Here is a 22,254-nt window from a genome sequence, read left to right as displayed (position 1 = left end):
GACAGTGTGTCCCATATGCGGGCCTAGAAAAACTGGTTATCTATAATTCAATAGATAAGTCATTCAGTAAGTGGACTTTGATGTATAACTCACATATGCAAAATTTAACACAAAATGGATCACAGACCTAAATGTGAAACATAAAAAATATAAAATTTACAGAAGAAAACATATTTTAAAATGTATATACTGAACATTTAATTAATGTGGGGGTCTTAGGTTCAGGCCCCACACTGGGCTCCACGTTGGACATGAAGTCTACCTTAAAAACAAGTCTGTTTAAGTCACTGAGCGGGAAAAATACTTGCAAAAATTATGTATCTGATAAAGGACTTGTATCCAGAACACATAATGGCTCACAAAACACAGTATTAAGAAAACAAACAAACCAGGGATGCCTGGGTGGCTCAGTTGGTTAAGCGTCTGCCTTCAGCTCAGGTCATGATCCCAGGGTCCTGGGATCAAGTTCCACATCAGGCTCCTTGCTCAGCGGGAAGCCAGCTTCTCCCTCTCCCCCTGCCTGCTGCTCCCCTGCTTATTGTGCTCAATCTCTGACAAATAAATAAAATCTTTTAAAAAAAGAAAGAAAACAAGCAGCCAATAAAAAGGGGCAAGTAGCAGATAGATCTGAGCAGACCTTCACCAAAGAAAATAAAGAATGTCAAACATGCACATGGAAAGGTATTCAACATAAAGCAGTCATTAAAGAAATGCAGACTGAAACCATAATGAGAAACTACAGCATTCACACTAGGAATGCTAAAATTACAATGACTGATCCATACCAAGTGTTGCAGACAATGTAGAGGAAGAGCAACTCTGGTACACTACCGAAAGAATCATCGAATGGTACAACGATTTTGGAAAATAGTGGAATATTGTCTTTAAAAATTAAGATGTACTGGGGGCACCTGGGTGGCTCAGTGGTTTAAGCCGCTGCCTTCGACTCAGGTCATGATCTCGGGTTCCTGGGATCAAGTCCAGCATCCGGCTCTCTGCTCTGCAGGGAGCCTGCTCCCCTCTCACTCTCTCTGCCTGCCTCTCTACCTACTTGTGATCTCTCTCTGTCAAATAAATAAAATCTTTAAATAAAAATAAAAAATAAAAAATAAAAATTAGGATGTACTTACCATGTGACCTAGTTATTCCATTCCTGGGTATTTATGCAAGAAAAATATGTCTGTAAAAAGATTTATATAATGTTTCCAGTAGCTTTATTTGTAATAGTCAAAAACTGGAAAACAATCTGGATGTCCATCAATTACTGAATGGATAATCACAGTTATGCCCATGTATTAGAAAGTAGTCAGCAATAAAAAGAAATAAGCTACTGATACACACAACACGGATGAATCTCAAAATACTTACACTGAGTGAAAGGAGTCAGATAAAAAAGTGTACATCTGTATGTTTCCTATTTTTAACATTCTAGAAAGTTCAAACTAGAACTTTCAGGTCATCGTATGACTCAACACGACAGCTAGTCCTCATATTATCATGACATGGTTGACTCTTTTGCTTTAACTTGGCTTCCAGCATATTCACGTCCTCTTGGTTTTCTTCCAAACCTTGGCCTCTTCTTCTCAGTCTTGTTTACTGGTTTCCCCTTTTCTCTCCCCACTGCCAGCCCTAGGGCTTTCTAAGACCTCTTATCCTCCCTACCTGTACTCGTTCCTCCACTGGCACCCACTCTAATGGCTTAAAGTAAACTCTATAGAGAGAGAACTCCCAAATTTATGTCCAAAGTCTGGACCTCTTTCCCAAATGCCAGAATATGCAAGCCACTGGCTAATTAACATTTCTACTTGTATGTCTAATAAATATCTTAACCCTAATGTAGGCAGAAGAGCCCTGCCAAGATGTCCACATCCTAATCCCTGAAACCCGAATCCCTGAAATATGTTATGTTACATGGCAAAAGGGCCTTTGCTAATGTAACTAAGGTTACATACTTCAAAAAAAAAAAAAAATTATCCCAGATTTTTCAGGCAGGCCCAATCTAATCTCATGAACCCTTGAAGAGAACTTTCTCTGGCCAGAAGCAGAAGACATGCAATAGAAGAGAGATTCCAAGGGTGGAAAGGATTCAACAAGCCACTACTGGCTCTGAAATGGAGAGGCACATGTGCAAGGACTGAAGAGAGCCTCTAGAACTGAAGGGCAGACCCCAGCTGAGAGCCAGAAAGGAAATGGGCAAAATCTAACCACCTGAATGAGCTTAGAAGCACTTGCTCCTATGGCCGGGTGAGAACCCAGGGCATCCAACCCCTTGATTTCACCTTTGAGAGACCCAGAGTAACCAGCTGAGCCCACCCAGTCTTCTGGCCTACAGAACAAGAACATAATAGGTTTATATTTTTTTAAACTGCTAAATTTGTTCCAACAGCAGGAGAATACATACCGTATCCAAAACCGAATTCTTCATCTTGCCCTCAACCTACCACACCCACAGCCTTTACCATCTTTGTTAACAACAATTCCATCCCTTCTAGTTACCTGGCCCAATACCCTTGTACTCTTCTTTGGATCCTCTCTCTCTCTCACATACCTCTCATCTTCTTTATGAGAAAGCTACTTTTAAATATACTCAGAATCTGATCACCTCTCACCACCTCCACTGTTCACACCATCTCTCTCTGCATTACTGTAATTATCTCCTAATGGCCTCCCTGCTTGCATCCTTGACTCTCTACAGTCTATCCGCAATGAAGAGCCAGAGATCCTTACAGTACCTAAGAGAGATCATATTACATCTCGGTTCAAAACACCAATGGCTCACTTTTCACTCAAACTAAAAAACCAAGCCTTTCCACTGGCTTACAGAGCCCTACATGACTGGCCCCTTGCCCAGCCTCCTACTGTACTTCCACCTCACCCCTGCTACCTGTGTCGCCACTGTCTTTCCCTGTCTCCATTTATTTTCATATTAGGTATATAATAATAATCTTATTAATATTTAACACTTACTATAATAACTATAATACTTCCTATGAACCTGATTTTATTATGATTGCTTTGCCTATACTAACTATCTCACTCAATTCCAATAATTATTTCCCCCACTTTATAGAAGATGAAACTGAGTTACAAAGAGGCTAATTAACCTAACAGCTCTTTCAGTAAGTGGTGAAGCCAGAATTCAAAATCACAGGTGGACAAAACCCACTCTACAACCCAAATTCTTTTTTATTTAAACACTGTGTTTTGTTTTATTTTATTTATTTTTATTTTTCCTAGAAGATCTTATTGACTTATTTGTCAGAGAAAGAGAGAGAGCAAGCACACAAGAAGGCAGAGTGGCAGGCAGAGGCAGAGAAAGAAGCAAGCTCCTGGCTGAGTAAGGAGCCCAATGCGGGACTCAATCCCAGGGCCCTGGGATCATGACCTGGGTCAAAGGCAGCAGCTTAACCAACTGAGCCACCCAGGCGTCCCTACAGCCCAAATTCTTAATCTCAATGATGCCCTCCCCAAGCGGTTAGGCTTACTTAATTATTTTTCAAAAACAAGTACAGAATAAACAGAAAGTAGGATAAAGGACTAAGAAATAGGATTCCTAAAGTGCTTAATGTAGGGTTAAGGAGGTAGGAAAAGTTAAAGGAAACCAGGACACTGGGAATAAAAACATTTCTCAAAGGTAAAAGCCAGCACACAACTAATTCTTATATAAAACAAAATATGGCACTTAAAACTTACTTTCTCTGTGGTAACAGTCAAAGAAGGAACCAATGCAGGTGACGGTTCTGGTTGCTTCTTATGTTTCTGTTTGTGTTTGTCCTTTTCTTTATATTTCTAGAAATGAGTAGAAATAAGATCCAATTTAAACATAAATTATAACCATATATGTACAATAAAGATGAGTTTCTTCCATAATTCTGTTTAGTAATTCAAAATGTTAATGAATACTTGTCAAAAAATAAAAATGACTTCTGCTGATCATGCTTTATTATTTTATAAACAATACTAGTAATATGACATTACTAGTGTAAGTTAAAGTGCCTTCAACATACTTACTCTTAACCAACCTAAAATTATATATAAACAACTGAAGCCCATAATCATTTGCTACATTTATATCTGGCAAACTGTATTTTCTTCTTGTTAAAAACATCAAATACTTCTGTGTACATATTATGAAGTGCACTTTAAAATTTAAATAGCAGTCTGACATGCAGTATCACATTAGAACAGTGTCAGATTCCACATCACTATACATTAAATTCTATGGCCCACAAACTAGAAACTCAGGCAATAAATTCTTTCCTAGGTTTACTCAGAAAATGAATGAATTGGGGGGTCTGGGTGGCTCAGTCTGTTAGGAATCTTTTGATTTTGGCTCAGGTCATGATCTCAGGATCATTAGATTGAGCCCAGAGTCAGGCTCTGTGCTCTGTGGGGAGTCTACCTAAAATTTCCCTCCCTCTCCCTCTGCCCTTACTCACTTACATGTGTGCTCTTTTCTCTCTCTCTTTCCAAACATAAATAAATAATCTTTTAAAAAGGAAATGAGTGAATCAGCTACGTCTAACAAAAAATAGATAATCTGAAGTTGTGGTGTACTACTTTCACTCTGAAGTACTAAAACTGACGAACTGAATATAAGAAAGAATTCAATTAATTACAAGTTAATTACATATTAGAAGCCCAACTTTATTTAACGACAAAAAATTTTAACCAAATTGTTTTCAATTGTTTGAATCGGTATGCAAGAATCAGTATTGGGTGTGAAATTTACTGTCATTTAAAGAGTTACATTTTAATTGCAACAGATTTTAATAATGATCCACCAATCATGCCTCTGTTTCTTTGCAGTAGTATGTCACTTCTTCCATCATAAGATGTCCTCTTCTCCACACACATAAACCTGGGTTAGCTTTGTGACTTGCTTTAGCCAAAAGGATACGGCACAGTGATGTACAAGTTCAGGAGCTCAAAGCTTTAAAAAATCTTAAATGGCTTCTACCTTTGCCCTTTGGATTCCAGCCACCATGTAAATAATGAGTTCATATTCTCTGACAGAGAAGTCAAGTAGACAATGAGACCCTATGGAGAAGAACTGAAATACCCAACCTTACAGACAGCGCCGGACATGCGAATAAGACTAATTGCTGGAATTATTTAGTAAAACAACTTAAAAATGTCAAAAGAATATCATAACATAACAACCCTACCTTACTCTACCCTACCAGTCACAAGTTGAATGTAGCCTCACGAGTAAACCCAGCTGATACCACATGAAAGAAAGATGCGTTGTTCCTGCTAAGCCCTGCCTGTTATAAGCCACTATAAGTTATGGGGTGCTTTCTCAAGTAACAGTAGCTAACTGAATCAGGACTAGAATCCACAGTAAGAGTAAAAGAAGTAAGAGTAAAAGAAAAAGTAAGTAGTAAGAGTTAAAGAAAGTATAAATTACAATCTAATTTATAAATATGAGGTTCAAATGATCCTGGATCTATACATTCTATATCAATATTTTTGTCCCATAAAGATAATAAAGAAGGCTTTTCTGTCTGTCCTGTTCTACTTTCCAAAATGGCTTTTATTCGTCAATGGTAGGAGAGCTGGGATGATTTAACAGTAAATGACCCAACAAGGTAAACAAACACTTAAAACATGGAAACTATTTGAGAGTAAAAGGCAAAGTATGCACATGTACATACATGAAAGTGTGAACATACTCATGGGATTATACAGAACTCTGGTCTTATGTGATAGATCAAGAAATGTATCCTGAGATGAGGACTGCAAATGTTCAGTGGAAACAGACTGAACACATTAAATTATTAGTCTGTAAAATATGAATGAGAACAATCTGATTACCTTCATTACTTTCAATAATATACAAAGGACAACTTCTGTGATTTTACCCTGGAAGCAGTCTGGAGGTTTCTCAAAAGGTTAAAAATAGAACTACCCTATGACCCAGCAATTGCACTACTAGATACTTACCCAAAGGATACAAAATTACTGATTTGTAGGGGCACGCACACCCTGATGTTTATAACAGCATTATCAATAAACTGTGGAAAAGAGCCCAAATGTCCACAGACTAATGAATGCATAAAGATGTGATACACACACACACACACACACACACACACACACACACACAGAAATATTACTCAACCACAAAAAGGAATGAAACTTTAACATTTGCAATGATGTAAATTGAGCCAGAGAGTATTATGCTAAGTGAAATAACTCAGAGAAAGAAAAATACCATATGATTTGACTCACATGTGCGAGTTAAGAAACAAATGAAGATGGTGGGGGCGGGGGGGGGCGGGGAAGGGAGGCAAACCAAGAAACAGACTCTTAGAGAACAAACTGAGGGTTACTGGAGGGGACATGAGTGGGGGGATGGGTTTAAATAGGTGATGGGGATTAAGGAGGGCACTTGTGATGAGCACTGGGTGTTCTATGTAAGTGACAAATCACTATTTCTACAGCTGAAACTAATATTACACTGTATGTTAACTAACTAGAATTTAAATAAAAATCTGGAGAAAGATTTAAAAGAGAGAGAGAGAGACAGGCTGATTTTAATACATCAATAGAACGAAACGAGTTTCCAGAAAAAGATTCAATTATATGTAAATAGGAAGGGTTTCCAAATCTGTAGGGAACAGCTAAAATTACAAAATAATGGTTGTAGAAAAACTGGTAAATAATTTGGGGGAAAACATCTTACTCAAAATAAAACAAAATCCAGATGGATTATTTAAACCATTATGTGACAGTTAAAATAATCCAGAAGTCTGGCAGGAAATATTTTTGAAATCTTTAACTTTTAGGAAGAAAAGACTCTTCCAAGTATTAAGACAAAGTAAAAACTTGGAAAGGGAAAAGCAGTTTTAGTTATTCAAATTTAAAATGCTTCTACATCAATTTAAAAACAATTAAAAAGCAAAATCCTAGAAAATAAGTAAAATTAATATGTCCTATATATTAGCACTAAACTTTTTTACAGATCAATAAAAAATACCTACATAAATGCCACAGAATAATGTACAAAGAACAACTCATGAAATAAAGAGTCACTAAACAACACAAAAAATGTGCAACTCAACCATTAAAAAAGTAAAAGTAGTATTTTTCTCTCACCTAGTGATCAAAATTGTTGGGTTTTGTATTTTGTGATGTTTTTTATGATAAGACCCAATGTTGAAATGAGCACTTGCATACATCAGAGAGATTATAAATATGTGAAGGACAATTTTAAAAGCAAGAATTAGAAACCATAAAAATGCCTTTTGTCCTAGTAATTTCACTTCCAGGAGGTGAACAAAAAAAAATTTTTTTTTTTTAAGATTTATTTGTCAGAAAGAGAGAGAGGGAGAGAGTATGAGAGCACACAAGCAGGGGGAGTGGCAGGCAGAGGGAGAAGTAGGAAAGCCCAATGTGGGACTCAATCCTAGGACTGGGAGCTAAAGACAGATGCTTTACCAACTGAGCCACCAACGCATCTGTGAACAAAGGTTTAAATAAGTTGTGGTGTGGTGTGGTTTATTACAGTACTATTTGCAATGAGAAAAAAAAACTGAAAACAATCTGAATATGCAAGAACAGAGATGTGGTTGAAAAAATTACTATAAAACCATATAATGGCCATTAAAATAAGTATATTCTGAAGGACTACTCGGAGATTTAGAAAAATGGTTAATATGAGTTTGTTTTTTAAATGTATTATGCATGGACAGAAAACAGCCAGAAGGAAATAAACAATACTGAATATTTTTTATGTAAAGCCATAGGTGAGGACAACCAGTGTCACTCCCAACTGAATCAGTGTGCACAATTAATAAAAATAATCAGAATTATGCAAACACATAAATTATCTCATTTAATCCTTAAAAGAGCCCTATGATGACCCATTTTTATAGATCAGAAACAAATCATTTAAACAACCACAAAGTAAACTCTTTTATCTATGCCCCCAAAGAAACTTAACTAAACTTTTAAAAAGCAGACTTTTTCTAATTAAAAAAAAAAAAATAAGGTATCCATGATGAGAAATTTTAACATGGAAATTTGAAAGAGTGGGGAAAGGAAGGAATGAGAAAGAAGGAAAGAATGAAGGGAGAGAAAATTTTCTATTTTAAAGTAGCTTTAGTTCCAGGATGAACTTTCTTTCCATGTAAAGAAACTAAGGAATATATTATACAGGAGTTTTTACATTTAGAGTTTCCATGTGCAAACTGAAAAGGGTGAAGAAATTCTTAAAGGAAAATTAAAGGATAAGAAAGTAGAGATAAGGGGCGCCTGGGTGGCTCAGTGGGTTAAAGCCTCTGCCTTTGGCTCGGGTCGTGATCTCAGCGTCCTGGAATCGAGCCCCCCATCAGGCTCTCTGCTCAGCAGGGAGCCTGCTTCCTCCTCTCTCTCTGCCTGCCTCTCTGCCTACTTGTGTTCTCTGTCTGTCAAATAAATAAATAAAATCTTAAAAAAAAAAAAAAGAAAGAAAGTAGAGATAATACTTAAATTCATTTCTTCAGACCCAAAGAAATTAAACAGATCTAAGAGAGTTTTGAAAGTACACATATAATCACTGAACCACTGACAGAAACGTTTAGGGTAAAACTAGAAAGTAAATTCTAGAAGGAATGCAATCTCGAACAAGCTTGAGCCTACTTACCAGAAAAATTCTAGAGTAAATTTTTTTTAAAGATTTTTTTTTTAATTCATTTATTTGAGAGAGAAAGAGAGAAAAAGAGCATAAGCAGAGGGAGTGGCAGAAAGAGTGAGAAGCAGACTTCCCACTGAGCAAGGAGCTCTACATGGGGCTCAATCCCAGGACCCCAGGATCATGACCTGAGCCATCCAGGCACCCCCAGAGTAAATTTTTAACAAAGGTTAAAAACACTAGTATGTAGTAAAGAGTTTCATTAAGTGCCAAGAAGAGTTCATCAGGGAGCTCAATATTAGAAATTATTAGAAAGTAATATGTAACCATAACATTTAAAAAAAAGTTATTTTAACATAATTCAATTCTGTGATGGAACTGAATTTCCAAAAAGGAAAGAGCGCCTATGTTTAAATAACTCTCAGCACTTAAAAAGGTGATGTTATATTTTTCCAACGTTAAACAAGTGAAAAAGCAAACGAACAAAACCAGCAATCAATCAATCAAACAAGAAAGCCAACAGCAACTGAAATTGGGAAGATGGAAAAGACAAGTAATAATTCATTAAACAAAAACTGGCAACCAAGCAATGAAACAGATTTTAGAAACAGAGCAGAAATTGTCCCAGTCTGAGATATAGGATTCAGCTATTAATCTTAGTATTTCCAATTCCTTAAAATTCTTAGAATACCACAAAAACTCCCAAATCTGGAAAGAAGAAATCTTTTTAGTTTTTTTTCTGCCTAAAGAGTAGGACCAGCTTCAGGGCAGAAATAGGAAAAACAAGAAAGAAAGACATGAAGAGTGATGAGGTGCTAACTCTGAAAATCAAGGATCTAGGCTAAGAACGAATTATATAAAATATGAGGGTATTCTCCCATAGGAATGAGAAACCTCGACACAGTAGAAAGATTAAAATCTAGTACAACACGTTTAATCAAGTTTAAAAAGAGATCTAAGCCTGGGTTTTGTTTTGTTTTTTTTTTAAGATTATTTATTTATCTATCTATCTATCTATTTATTTATTTATTTGACAGAGATCACAAGTAGGCAGAGAGGCAGGCAGAGAGGCGGGTGGGGGGGAGGGGAGCAGGCTCCCTGCTGAGCAGAGAGCCCGATGTGGGGCTCGATTCCAGGACCCTGGGATCATGACCTGAGCGGAAGGCAGAGGCTTTAACCCACTGAGCCACCCAGGCGCCCCTAAGCCTGGGTTTTTACCAAAAACTTGTATTGTCCTACCTGAGCTTTTATACTGAGGCCTTACCATTCTGTCTGGCTTCAGAAAGAGGCAAAAATACTGGGGCGCCTGGGTGGCTCAGTGGATTAAAGCCTCTGCCTTCGGCTCAGGTCATGATCTCGGGGTTCTGGGATCGAGTCCCGCATCGGGCTCTCTGCTCAGCAGGGAGCCTGCTTCCTCCTCTCTCTCTCTCTCTCTGCCTGCCTCTCTGCCTACTTGTGATCTCTGTCTGTCAAATAAATAAATAAAATCTTAAAAAAAAAATATTTATTACCCCTCACATACCTCAACATAATAAAGACCTTATATGAAAAACCTACAGCAAATATCACACTCAATAGTGAAAAACTGAGAGCTTTTCCTCCCAAGGTCAGGAACAAGACAAGATGTCCACTCCCACCACTTTTATTCAACATAGTACTAGAAGTCCTTGCCTTGGCAATCAGACAACATAAATAAATAAATAGCATCCAAACTGGCAAGGAAGAAATAAACTCTTTACAGATGACATGCTGTTATATAAAGAAAATTTTAAAGACTCCACCAAAAAACTACTAGAACTGCTACTAAAGCCGCAGGATACAAAATCAATGAACAGAAATCTGCTGCATTCCCATACACTAATAATGAAGCAGCAAAAACTGAAATTAAGAAACAATCCCACTCACAACTGCACCAAAAATAATAAAATATCTAGGAATAAACTTAACCAAGAGGTGAAAAACCTGTACTCCGAAAACTGTAAAACACTGATTAAAGTCAAAAGAATGGAAAGAAATGGAGAAACATTCCACACTCAGGAACTGGAAGAACAAATATTGGTAAAACATCTACACCACCCAAACCACTCTAAACATTTAATGCAATTCCTAACAAAATACCAGCATTTTTCATAGAACTAGAACAATTTTAAAATTTATATGGAACCACAAAAGACCTCAAAGAGCCAAAGAAATGATGGAAAAGAAAAACTGGAGGTATCACATTTCCAGATTTCAAGTTATATTATAAACCAATTAGTAATTAAAACAGTATGGCACTGGCATTAAAAACAGACACATAGATCAATGGAATAGAACAGAAAATCCAGAAATAAATCCACAATTAGATGGTCAATTAATAACTGACAAAAGAGGAAAAAGAAAGTATCTTCAACAAATGGTTTTGGGAAAATCAGACAGCCACATGCAAAAGACTGAAATGGGACCACTTTCTTTCATCATATACACACAAAAAAACCCTCAAAATGGATTAAAGACCTAAATGCAAAAACTGAAACCATAAAAATCCTTGAGAACACAAGCAGAAATTTCTGCGACACCAGCCATATCAACATTTTTCTAGATATATCTCCTGAGGCAAGGGAAATAAAAGAAAAAAAAATACACTATTGGGACTATCTCAAAATAAAAAGCTTCTGAAGAGTGAAGGAAACAATCAAAACTAAAAGGCAACCTACAGAATGGGAGAAGACATTCACAAATGACATATCTGATAAAGGGTTAGTATCCAAAACATACAAAGAACCGATAAAGCTCAACTCCCAAAAACCAAATAATCCAATTAAAAGAGGCAAAAGACATGAACACACATTTTTCAAAGAAGACATGTAAGTGACCAACAGACACATGAAAAGATGCTCAACATTACTCACATCAGGGAAATGCAAATCAAAACTACAACACCTCACACCTGTCAGAATGGCTAAAATCAAAAACACGCCAAAGAACAAACGGTGGCAAGGATATGGAGAAAAAGGAACCCTCTTGCACTGTTGGTAGGAATGCAAACTGGTGTACCACTCTGGAAAGCAGTATGGGGGTTCCTCAAAAATCAAAAATAGAACTAATCTATGATCCAGTAACTGCATTATTTGGTATTTACCCCCAAAAATACCAAAACACTAATTCAAAGGGACACATGCTTCCCCATGTTCACTGAAACATTACTTACAGTAGCCAAACTATGCAAGCAGCCCAAGCATCCATCCACAGATGAATGGATAAAGAAGATGTGGTATATATTCACAGTGGAGTATTATTCAGCCATTAAAAAAAATGAAATCTTGCCATTTGCAACAACATAAATGGGGCTAGAGAGTACAATGCTAACAGGCAAAACAAAACAGTCAGAGGAGGACAAAAACCATAAGCTCTCACTCATATCCAGAATTTAAGAAATAAATGAGCAAAGGTGGGGGGGGAGAGCAAGAGGGACAAACCAAGAAGCAGACTCTTCACTACACAGAACAAACTGATGTTTACCAGACAGTGAGTGAGTGGGGGGAATGGATGAAATGGGGGACAGGGTTAAAGATTAAAGAGTATACTTATCATAATGAAAGAAAAAAAAAATACTTGACCTTCAAACCCTAGTCTTAAAATGGTGAGAAGAGACACAAGAAATTACCTGAATCATAGTAGAGCAAATGCCTAAAAAGAGCCTCCCAAGCGTGAGTTAGATGAAGAACTATTGCACAGCCAAAAAAAAACCAACATAAAGAGCATAACATGCATAAGATAACCAAAACTCTCAACCTAGGAGCAAACATAACTCAGCATAAAGATATTTCTCAAAACTGCCCCATACTAAATAAAACTTACTTTGAACATAAATTCATTAAAAAAACTCAATAATGAAATGACAAAATAGGGGAAAAAAATTAAAAATGAGGGACTGAGAACCAAAGTAATTTAAAGACTAAAGGAGAAGAGGTAAACAGAAATAGCAAGGAAAAGAATATACATTGTTGAAAATAAAAACACTGCTAAAAGGCTTGAAATAACCACAATATACAAATGAAAAACAGCAGATATTAAAGCAGTTGAGAGGAACTAATAGCGAGGATGCAGAGAGAGAGGCGAATCCTTTCACACTGTTGGTAGGAATGCAAGCTGGTACAGCCACACTGGAAAACAGTATGGAAGTTTCTCAAAAAGCTAAAATTAGAGCTATCCTACGACCCAGCAACTGCACTATTAGGTATCTACCCCAAAGATACAAATGTAGTGATACAAAGGGACACCTGCACCCCAATGTTTATGGTAGCAATGTCCACAATAGCCAAACTATGGAAAGAACCCAGAGGTCCATCGAAAGACAAATGGATAAAGAAAATGTGGTATATAAATACAATGGAATATTACTCAGCCATCAAAACATGAAATGTTGCCATTTGCAATAACATGGATGAAACTAGTGGGTATTATCCTAAGTGAAATAAGTCAATCAGAGAAAAACAATCATATGATTTTGCTCATATATGGAATATAAGAAACAAAACAGAGGAGCATAGGAGAAGGACAGGCAAAATAAAACAAGACAAAATCAGAGAGGGAAATAAATCATAAGAGACTCAATCACAGGAAACAAACTGAGGACTCCTGGAGGGGAGAGGGTGGGGATATGGGATAACTGGGTGACAGACATTAAGGAGGGCACAGGATATAATGAGCATTGCATGTTATATAAGACTGGTGAAAAACTGGGGTGCCTGGGTGGCTCAGTTGGTTAAGCATCTACCTTCAGCTCAGGTCATGATCCCAGGGTCCTGGGATGGAGCCCCACTTTGGGCTCCCTGCTCAGTGGGGAGCCTCCTTCTCCCTCTCCCTCTGCCACTCCCCTTGTGTTTTCTTTGTCATATGAATAAATAAAATCTAAAAAAAAATTTTTTTAAGTCTTAAACATAAGGATAATTCATGTCCCTAAAGTAGAGAATCCAAGGAATGGGGAACAAAAGATGTATTCAAACATAAAAGCTGATAAAATTAACTGAAATAATGCATTCTAAAAAACTCTGTTACAGAATGTTTAACAGCAAGACTTATAATTAAACTTAGGAGAATGTAAGGGGGAAAGTGGGCGGGGAAGGGAACACTAGCGATTCCACAGCAATATTCCAGGCCTACTCTTTAAATTCTTAGGGCAAAAGAAGTGTGACCCAATGATATTATATACAGCCAAGATATATAAATTCTAAAATAAAGGCAAGAAAGATGCTCTACTATGAAAAAACTCAAGAAAAGGTCCTAAGAACATGTTCTTAGAAAAAAAGTTGACAATAAAATTCACCCAATTTAAGAGATGATATAAATAACTTATGAGAAGCAGTGGTAAAAGGACTGGTAGTGACCATCTAACAAATTTAAATTAAATACAGAACAAACCTAAAAAAACTCCAAGGAAGTAATTGTTTACAAGCCTGAAAGATGTAACATAAACATCTTAACAACAAACGGTATAGCAGGAACAGAATGAGAGCAGAGTGGGGACGCTAAGGCTTTCATAGCAGGCCGTGATACAGATTTAGAAGCATTTAGTTAATAACAGAACATAACAGTGTGCCACAAAAGAGCAATTACACATAAATCTCTTCCTTGTAGATAAAGTTCATGATTTTCTTTGGCTAATCACTCTCTCACATCCTCAAGTGGCCTCATACTCCAACCCAGAGAGGAACATGGGTGTGTCTATGTCAACTGAGATAAATTTATTCTCCTTAGTCACTGGCTGGTTTAGGTCTAGGAAAGGTTGAGGCTAGGTAATAAAAGGACATTTTCTGCGATATGGCTGTGAACATTCTTTTCTTTTTTGTAAGATTTATTTATTTGAGAGTGCATGAGCACTCACACACAAGTGGGGAGTGGGGCAGGGGAAGAGAATCTTGAAACAGACCCCCTGCTTGTGCACAGGGCCCCACATGGGGCTCGATCCCATGACCCTGAGATCATGACCTGAGCTGAAGTCAAGAGTCAAAGTCCGTCACTTAACCAACTGCACCCAGGCACCCCCTCTCCCACAGTTCTTCTTTTTCTTAATAAGGTACTCCCTTCCTGCCTTCAGATGCTCAAGTATTATGCCAAGACCTTGGAACAACTGTAGTGACCTGGAAATCATGCCTAGAAAAGTCAAAAGAACCACAAAAAACACAATAATGCCCTGCCACTCTTAGATTGGCTGTAGTTAAATTAACCAAGCCTAGAGAAGTCTAGCCTCTGAATTTAAGCAAAACAGCAAATTCCTTATTGCTTTAGCAATATTCTGTTATAGCTGAGAGCATCTCAACTGGAAAGATGTTTTTTGTTTGGTTTTGTAATCTATTATTAAACTTCAAGTTATATTTTAGGAAATAATATCTCTTGTGGTAAGAAAATTTTCTTTGAAGTTCAATAATGTTACCTATTTTACTCCACTTTCTTTTTCTTCTATATAACCAACTAAATCTGACTTTAGTATTTTTAAAATATTAATAGCATTACATCACCTTAACAAAATAACTTTTATCAATCTAACCATCCTTAGTCTTTCTATTTGTATGTATAAAAATGACATCTAGAAAGCTTACTTAATAGTAATGATGGCTGGGGCACCTGGGTGGCTCAGTGGGTTGAGCCTCTGCCTTCGGCTCGGGTCATGATCTCAGGGTCCTGGGATCGAGCCCCGCATCGGGCTCTCTGCTCAGCAGGGAGCCTGCTTCCCCCTCTCTCTCTGCCTACTTGTGATCTCTGTCTGTCAAATAAATAAAAGAAAATAAAAAAAGATTTTATAAAATAGTAATGATGGCTATTTCTGAATGGTGGAGACTGGAGTGGGTGTTTTTAAATTAACTTACAAGTTTTAAAATGTTCTGCCTCATTTGAATTTTTTGTAATTACATATGGCATAACAAAAGGATGGCTAAAATGAGGTATACCAGCTATTCACCAAACCCATTTCTTTTTCTTACTAAGAATATAACTAGATACTTCCCAGCTTCCTTTGTAGTTAATATGTGGTCAATAGGTTCTAGCCAAATAAAACCTGAATGAAAAATGATGTAAACAAGAAATACCACCTTACACCAGTTAGAATGGCCAAAATTAGCAAGACAGGAAACAACGTGTGTTGGAGAGGATGTGGAGAAAGGGGAACCCTCTTACACTGTTGGTGGGAATGCAAGTTGGTGCAGCCACTTTGGAAAACAGTGTGGAGATGCCTCAATAAATTAAAAATAGAGCTACCCTATGACCCTGAAATTGCACTACTGGGTATTTACCCCAAGGATACAGACGTAGTGAAAAGAAGGGTCATCTCTACCCCAATGTTCATAGCACCAATGGCCACAGTAGCCAAACTGCGGAAAGAACCAACATGCCCTTCAATGGACGAATGGATAAAGAAGATATGGTCCATATATACAATGGAGTATTATGCCTCCATCAGGAAGGATGAATACCCAACTTTTGTATCAACATGGATGGGACTGGAGGAGATTATGCTGAGTGAAATAAGTCAAGCAGAGAGAGTCAAGTATCATATGGTTTTGCTTATTTGTGGAGCATAACAAATAATATGGAGGACACAGGGAGATGGGAGAGAAGAAGTGAGTTGGGGGAAATCGGAGGGGGATATAAACCATAAGAGACTATGGACTCTGAGAAACAAACTGAGGGTTTTGGAGCGGAGAGGGGGCAGGAGGTTGGATGAGCCTGGTGGTGGGTAGTGTTGAGGGCACGTATTACATGGAGCACTGGGTGTGGTACGTAAACAATGAATCTTGGAACACTGAAAAAAAATTTAATTTAATTAAAAAAAAAAAAAAAGAAAAATGATGTAAATCTCCTCTGAGCATGGTCCTTAACAGCCCCACAATTTAGTTTCCATGTCCTTTCCTCTTCCAGAGACTGATGCAAAATGACCATCACAGCCACAGAAGCAACATCAAAAAGAAGGCTAAGTCATAAGATAGAAGGAACATAATTTCCTAACTCATGACTTGAAAAAAAGCTGTCCACCAATCAAGAACACCTGTTTTGGACTCAGTTGTGAATGAAAAATAAACACTGTTATTAAGTCAACTCATAATTTGAGAATTGTTATGTGATGGGAAACAATTTTATGTGAATCTCTGAAGTTTTCTCTCCATGTTTTTCAAGTGAGGCAATGACTTGCCCATCATTTTGAACTATCTTTTCAAGGTTCTTTGTATAATGAACAGACTTAGAACACAGTATGTCTACTTTAGAGGCAATGGGAGGCCATGCTTACTGTCCATTACAAAAGATTCAGATGCCCTAAACTTGGAGTTCCTCTATGACAATGCAACAGATCACATGAGCAGATGTCATGTGGCCCTCTTTGTTGCCCTATGGAAACTGGGTCTTGGGGGCATGGTGTAAAAATATTGATACTAAGGCTACTGTGTACTGTGTAACAGACTGTCCTTCATCTCTGACCCAGAATTCTCCTGTCTCCTAACTAGTCATAAGTAATCATGGGCCTCTTACGGAGTTCCTAATGGTTTGGCGATAAGAACATGATGCTGTTAGAGATACGGCTTTCTGGAAGAGGAAGGATAAAGGCATAACAGGCCAATTAATGAAATCTAAGGAAAGTGGGAATGCTAACAAGCATATTAAGTACACTGAATGGTCACTCAGGCAGTAAATAAATGGTCCTCTATTTTATCGCTTCAGTAGGAAGGAGGATTTGAGGAGATGGTTCCAGGCTGAGAAGATAGCAATCCAAATGATGTCCTTACGGTTGCTAACCCTTCTCCAGGTAGGAGACCTCCCTGACAATCTGGCAGTTGGCATTAGTTCCATCTACTTGTAATAGTAAGATTCATTATCAATATAGATTCATCCTTGGTGGACAAAAGGTTCCAATCCCTTTCAGCTAACAGTTACAGAGACATTGACCTCTACTGAACGTCAAAGGAGGAAAAACTAGCAAGCAACCACAACCGGCAGACATGAGGCAAGTCATAAGAACTCTCAATTAAGAATAAGCTATTATTATGCTCATAATTTTTCATCACAAAAGCTTTCCAATCTACCTGTTGCCTAAAAGTCTTAGTACAAAGTAGTTCATTACCTACTATTGGTTGACCTAAAACTTATTAGTGCCTATTTGATTCCCATATGTGAGTAATATACTTCATGATGAAGTAAATGGTTAAACAAAATAAGAAACTGAATAAAAACATTCTATAATTTAAACACAAGTAACGCTATATTTACCCAGAAAACCTTAGATATGAACAACCAGGCTCTCATTATTTTCTAAAGCCATGCTGTCCAATATGATATCAACTTGCCACATACTGCTATTTAAATTTAACTTAATTAAAATTAAATGAAATTAAATATTCACTATCTCAATTTGACACATTTCAAGTATCTAACAGGCAGATGTGGCTAGGGGCCACTGTATTAAACAACACAATTACAGAACATTTCTATCAATGCAGAAAGTTTTACTGGGCAGTTTGGTCTAAAACTTCATATTAAATCAATAAAATTTACATTTGAATATATCTCACTTTTCCTCTAATGTAATTCTCAAACAATAATCATAAACAAAGGGGCCAAAGACCAAGTAACTTATAATGAAGGTAACAAAATTACTACAGAGAAAAAACAAAAAAACAAAGTGTTGGTAAAGATGTGGAGAAACTGCAACCCTTGTTGGTAGGAATGTAAAATGGTATAGTCATTGTGGAAAAAAGACTATTCCTCAAAAAATTAAACACAGAATCACTATGTCTGATTTAGTAATTCCAATGCTAGGTATATACCCCCAAAAAATGAAAACCAGGGTTTAGAGATATTTATACACCCATCTTCACAGTAGTAGTCACAATGGCTAAAATGTGGAAGCATTTAGTGTCCATCAACAAATAAATATGCAAAACATAGTACATCCATACAACAGAGTATCACACAACCTTGGGAGAAAAAAAGGAAACTCTAACAAGACACAACATGGATAAACCTTAAAGACAGTATGCTAAGTGAAAAAGGCCCATCACAAAAAGTCAGATACTGTATAGTTCCACTTAAATGAATCTAGAGTGGTCAACCTCCTAGAGACAGAAAGTACCTGGTGGTTGCCAGGGGCTGGGGAAGAAAGGAGAGGTGGGAAGTTATTATTTAATGGCTATGGAGTTTCAGTTTTACAAGATGAAGAGTTCTGCAGATGGATGATGGTCATGGGCACACAACAATGTATTTAATACACTGAACTATGCACTTAAAAACGGTTAAAATAGTATATTTTATGTTACATGTATCTTGCCATAATAAAAAAAATTAGGGGGCACGTGGGTATCTCAGTCGTTAAGCATCTGCCTTCAGCTCAGGTCACGATCCCAGCATCCTGGGATTGAGCTCCATATCAGGCTCCCTGCTCAATGGGGAGCCTGCTTCTCCCTCTCCAGCTCCCCGATGCTTGTGTTCCCTATCTCCTTATCTCTATCATAAATAAATAAAATCTTCAAAAAAAAAATTAGGAGGTAGAACTAATACAGAGAGAGAAATTTACGGCCTATGTCATCAGCACTATCACAGGAGAAGTGAAATAAACTTGAACAGAGAAGGACAAGTGGCTGCAGAGCTACCCCAAAACGCTTATATAATATATTCTGTTTATACACTACATACTTTTTTTTAATTCTCCCCCACCTAAATGAAGTGCTATAATTAAACATTTGAGATTGGTTTGTTTCTGACATTGTCTTTTTTTTTTTTTTAAGATTTTATTTATTTATTTATTTATTTATTTGAGAGAGAGAGAATGCAAGTAACAGACTGAGAGAACAAGTAGGGGGAGAGACAGAGGGAGAAGCAGACTCCCTGCTGAGCAGGCGTGGGACTCCATTCCAGGACCCCGGGATCACGACGTGAGCCCTAGGCAGACACTTAACCACCTGAGCCAACCAGGTGCCTTGATATGCCTATTTTTAAAGTGAAAAACAAACAAAAAAAATCACTTGCTTTTAAAATACAGCTATTAAAGGGGTGCCTACGTGGCTCAGTCAGTCAAGTGTCCAACTCTTGGTTTTAGCTCAGGTCATGATCTCAGGGTCCTGCGATCAAGCCCCACATTGGGATCACAGCCCAGCGGGGAATCTGCTTCCCCCATTCTCTTCCTCGGTCCCTCCCCCTACTCATGCATGTTCTCTCTCTAAACTAAATAAAATCTTTAAAAAATAAAAAATAAAATATAGCTACTATGACACAAAAGATCTGGTTAAATAAAAGCCTTGTAAAACTACTTTGTACTGTTTCCATCACAAATTATCACTTGAGCTTAAACAACCCCTTTAAAATTTTAAGTGAACCAAGGACAGATATCATCAATCAGTGATAAAACTACCTAATACAATATAATAAGGTAGTAGCATAAAGTTAACATATAAAAATCAGTAATTTTTATATACACAGACAATAAAATTAGGTATACTAAAAGAAAACTCCTTTTAAAATAAGAAAAAAATTAGGGATGCTTGGGTGGCTCAATTAGTTGAGTATCTGAGTCTTGATTTTGGCTTGGATTGTGATCTCCTGGGTCCTGAGATCAAGCCCCACGTCTGGCTTCTCACTCAGTGTGGGGGTCTGCTTGAGATTCTTTTCCTTTCCCTCTGTCCCTCTCCCAACTTGTGTGTGCACGCCTGTGTGCTTGCTCTCTGTCTCTCAAATAAGTAAATCTTCTAAAAAAATAAGAAATCAAAATAGTAAGAAAGCGAATATGGGTGGCAGTACCATAGCTTCTCAGACTCTTTGAATCCCCACATAAAAAGAAACAACTTATACAAGAAAACCAAAACCCATGAAATTTTATTTACAATAAAACCACGTATTCAAAATATTGCCATGAACTCCAAAATACAAGCAGGTTAGGACAACGCACTACAAGACTGCATGGTAACAGTATTTGTGAGGGGAGAAGAAAGCAACAAATAAACCCCCAAATCACCAACAGTCTCCACTGGAAAGCACTAGGAGCCAATCAGAGAAGAGCATCTGTAACAAGGAAGGGTTTTGCACTTGCCAACACTGGATAAATGTAAGAGGCCTATGGGAAAGAAGGACTGATGTAACATCACAAATTAACCTTCTAGGCAGGGGTCCATTATAAACTGGGACCCACTCCAAACAGAACTGGTTTCTAAATACCATCCCCACTAAAGGATGTGATATGATGATCTTTTTTTTTTTTTTAAAGATTTTATTTATTTGTCAGGGAGAGAAAGCGTGCACAAACAGGCAGAGTGGCAGGCAGAGGCAGAGAGAGAAGCAGGCTCCCCTCTGAGCAAGGAGCCTGATGCGGGACTAGATCCCAGGGCCCTAGGATTATGACCTGAGCCGAAGGCAAGCGCTTAACCAACTGAACCACCCAGGCGTCCCTGATCCTTATTTTTTTTTAAAAAAAGGATAAGATTCTCTGGAACAATATACCACTTTCTCCTCCCCTCACAATATACTACTTATGTGGTAATTCTATCAAATATGTTTAACATAGATCTGAATAGGAGGTTTAAATAAATAATAGAGAGACATTCTATAAAACACCTGGCCTGGACTCTTCAAAAATATCAATGTCATGAAAAGCAGAAAATCCTGGAAGCTGTTTTGTTTTTTTTTTTAAACTTTTTTTTTTTTCCAAAGATTTTATTCATTTATTTGACAGAGGTCACAAGTAGGCAGAGAGGCAGGCAGGGAGATGGGGGAAAGCAGGCTCCCTGTCAAGCAGAGAGCCCGATGCGGGGCTCAATCCCAGGACCCCGAGATCATGACCCAAGCCGAAGACTGAGCCACCCAGGCGCCCCATCTGGAGGCTGTTTTAGATGGCAGGAGATTAATTATTAATATATGAGTAGTAAAATGGACAAAATTAATTAATATTATTACTAATCATACACTTAGTTATCTAAATGCAGCATTTGATACTTTGCTGAGTCCTGGGTCAATTTATTAAAGGACATGATTAGGACAAAAGGAGATATTTGGATATGGACTGTATATTAGAGAGTATTTGTATTTCCTAAGTAATTATGTTATAGTTTCTAAGTAAAATATTTATATTAATGTTATATTAATGCAATGTTACATATTTTATATTAATATATTATTTATCAACATATTAAATATATTCAATATTAATTATAACTAATAATATTAATAACTAATGGTTAATATAGTACATTCTTTCATGATATATTAACAATATATTCCATAAATAAGATAGTTATGTTATAGCAATATAGAAGAATGTCCTTAGGAGATGTCCCTATTTAGAGATGAAGTCTCACAAAGTGAGCAGTTAATTCTCAAATGGATAAATGATAGATTTTTTTTTTAAGATTTTATTTATTTATTTGACAGGGAGAGATCACAAGCAGACAGAGAGGCAGGCAGAGAGAGAGGAGGAAGCAGGCTCCCCGCTGAGCAGAGAGCCCAATGCGGGGCTCGATCCCAGGACCCTGAGATCATGACCTGAGCCGAAGGCAGAGGCTTTAACCCACTGAGCCACCCAGGCACCCCAATGATAGATTTTTTTAATGTCTCTGCATTTTATATAAATGTATGAAGATGAAGATAAATCAAATGTGGTAAAATGTCAACAACTGCTGAATCTA

General features: G+C 37.3%; 1 protein-coding gene across 2 annotated transcripts in view; it reads right to left on the bottom strand.

The window, feature by feature from the left end:
- Positions 1–22,254, bottom strand: part of MLLT10 (MLLT10 histone lysine methyltransferase DOT1L cofactor) — a 249,801-nt gene that overhangs the window by 94,369 nt on the left and 133,178 nt on the right. For both annotated transcript variants that reach the window (XM_080810109.1, XM_080810110.1), the window contains one exon: positions 3,694–3,789. In XM_080810109.1, coding sequence (XP_080666235.1) covers positions 3,694–3,789 — 96 coding nt within the window. The remainder of the gene's footprint in view (positions 1–3,693; positions 3,790–22,254) is intronic.

Source organism: Martes martes (genome assembly GCF_963455335.1).
Source record: "Martes martes genome assembly, chromosome: 8".
In the NCBI taxonomy this organism is placed as follows: Eukaryota; Metazoa; Chordata; class Mammalia; order Carnivora; family Mustelidae; genus Martes; species Martes martes.
Note: the sequence above shows the minus strand (reverse complement) of the source record. Positions and strands in the feature narration are given on the sequence as shown.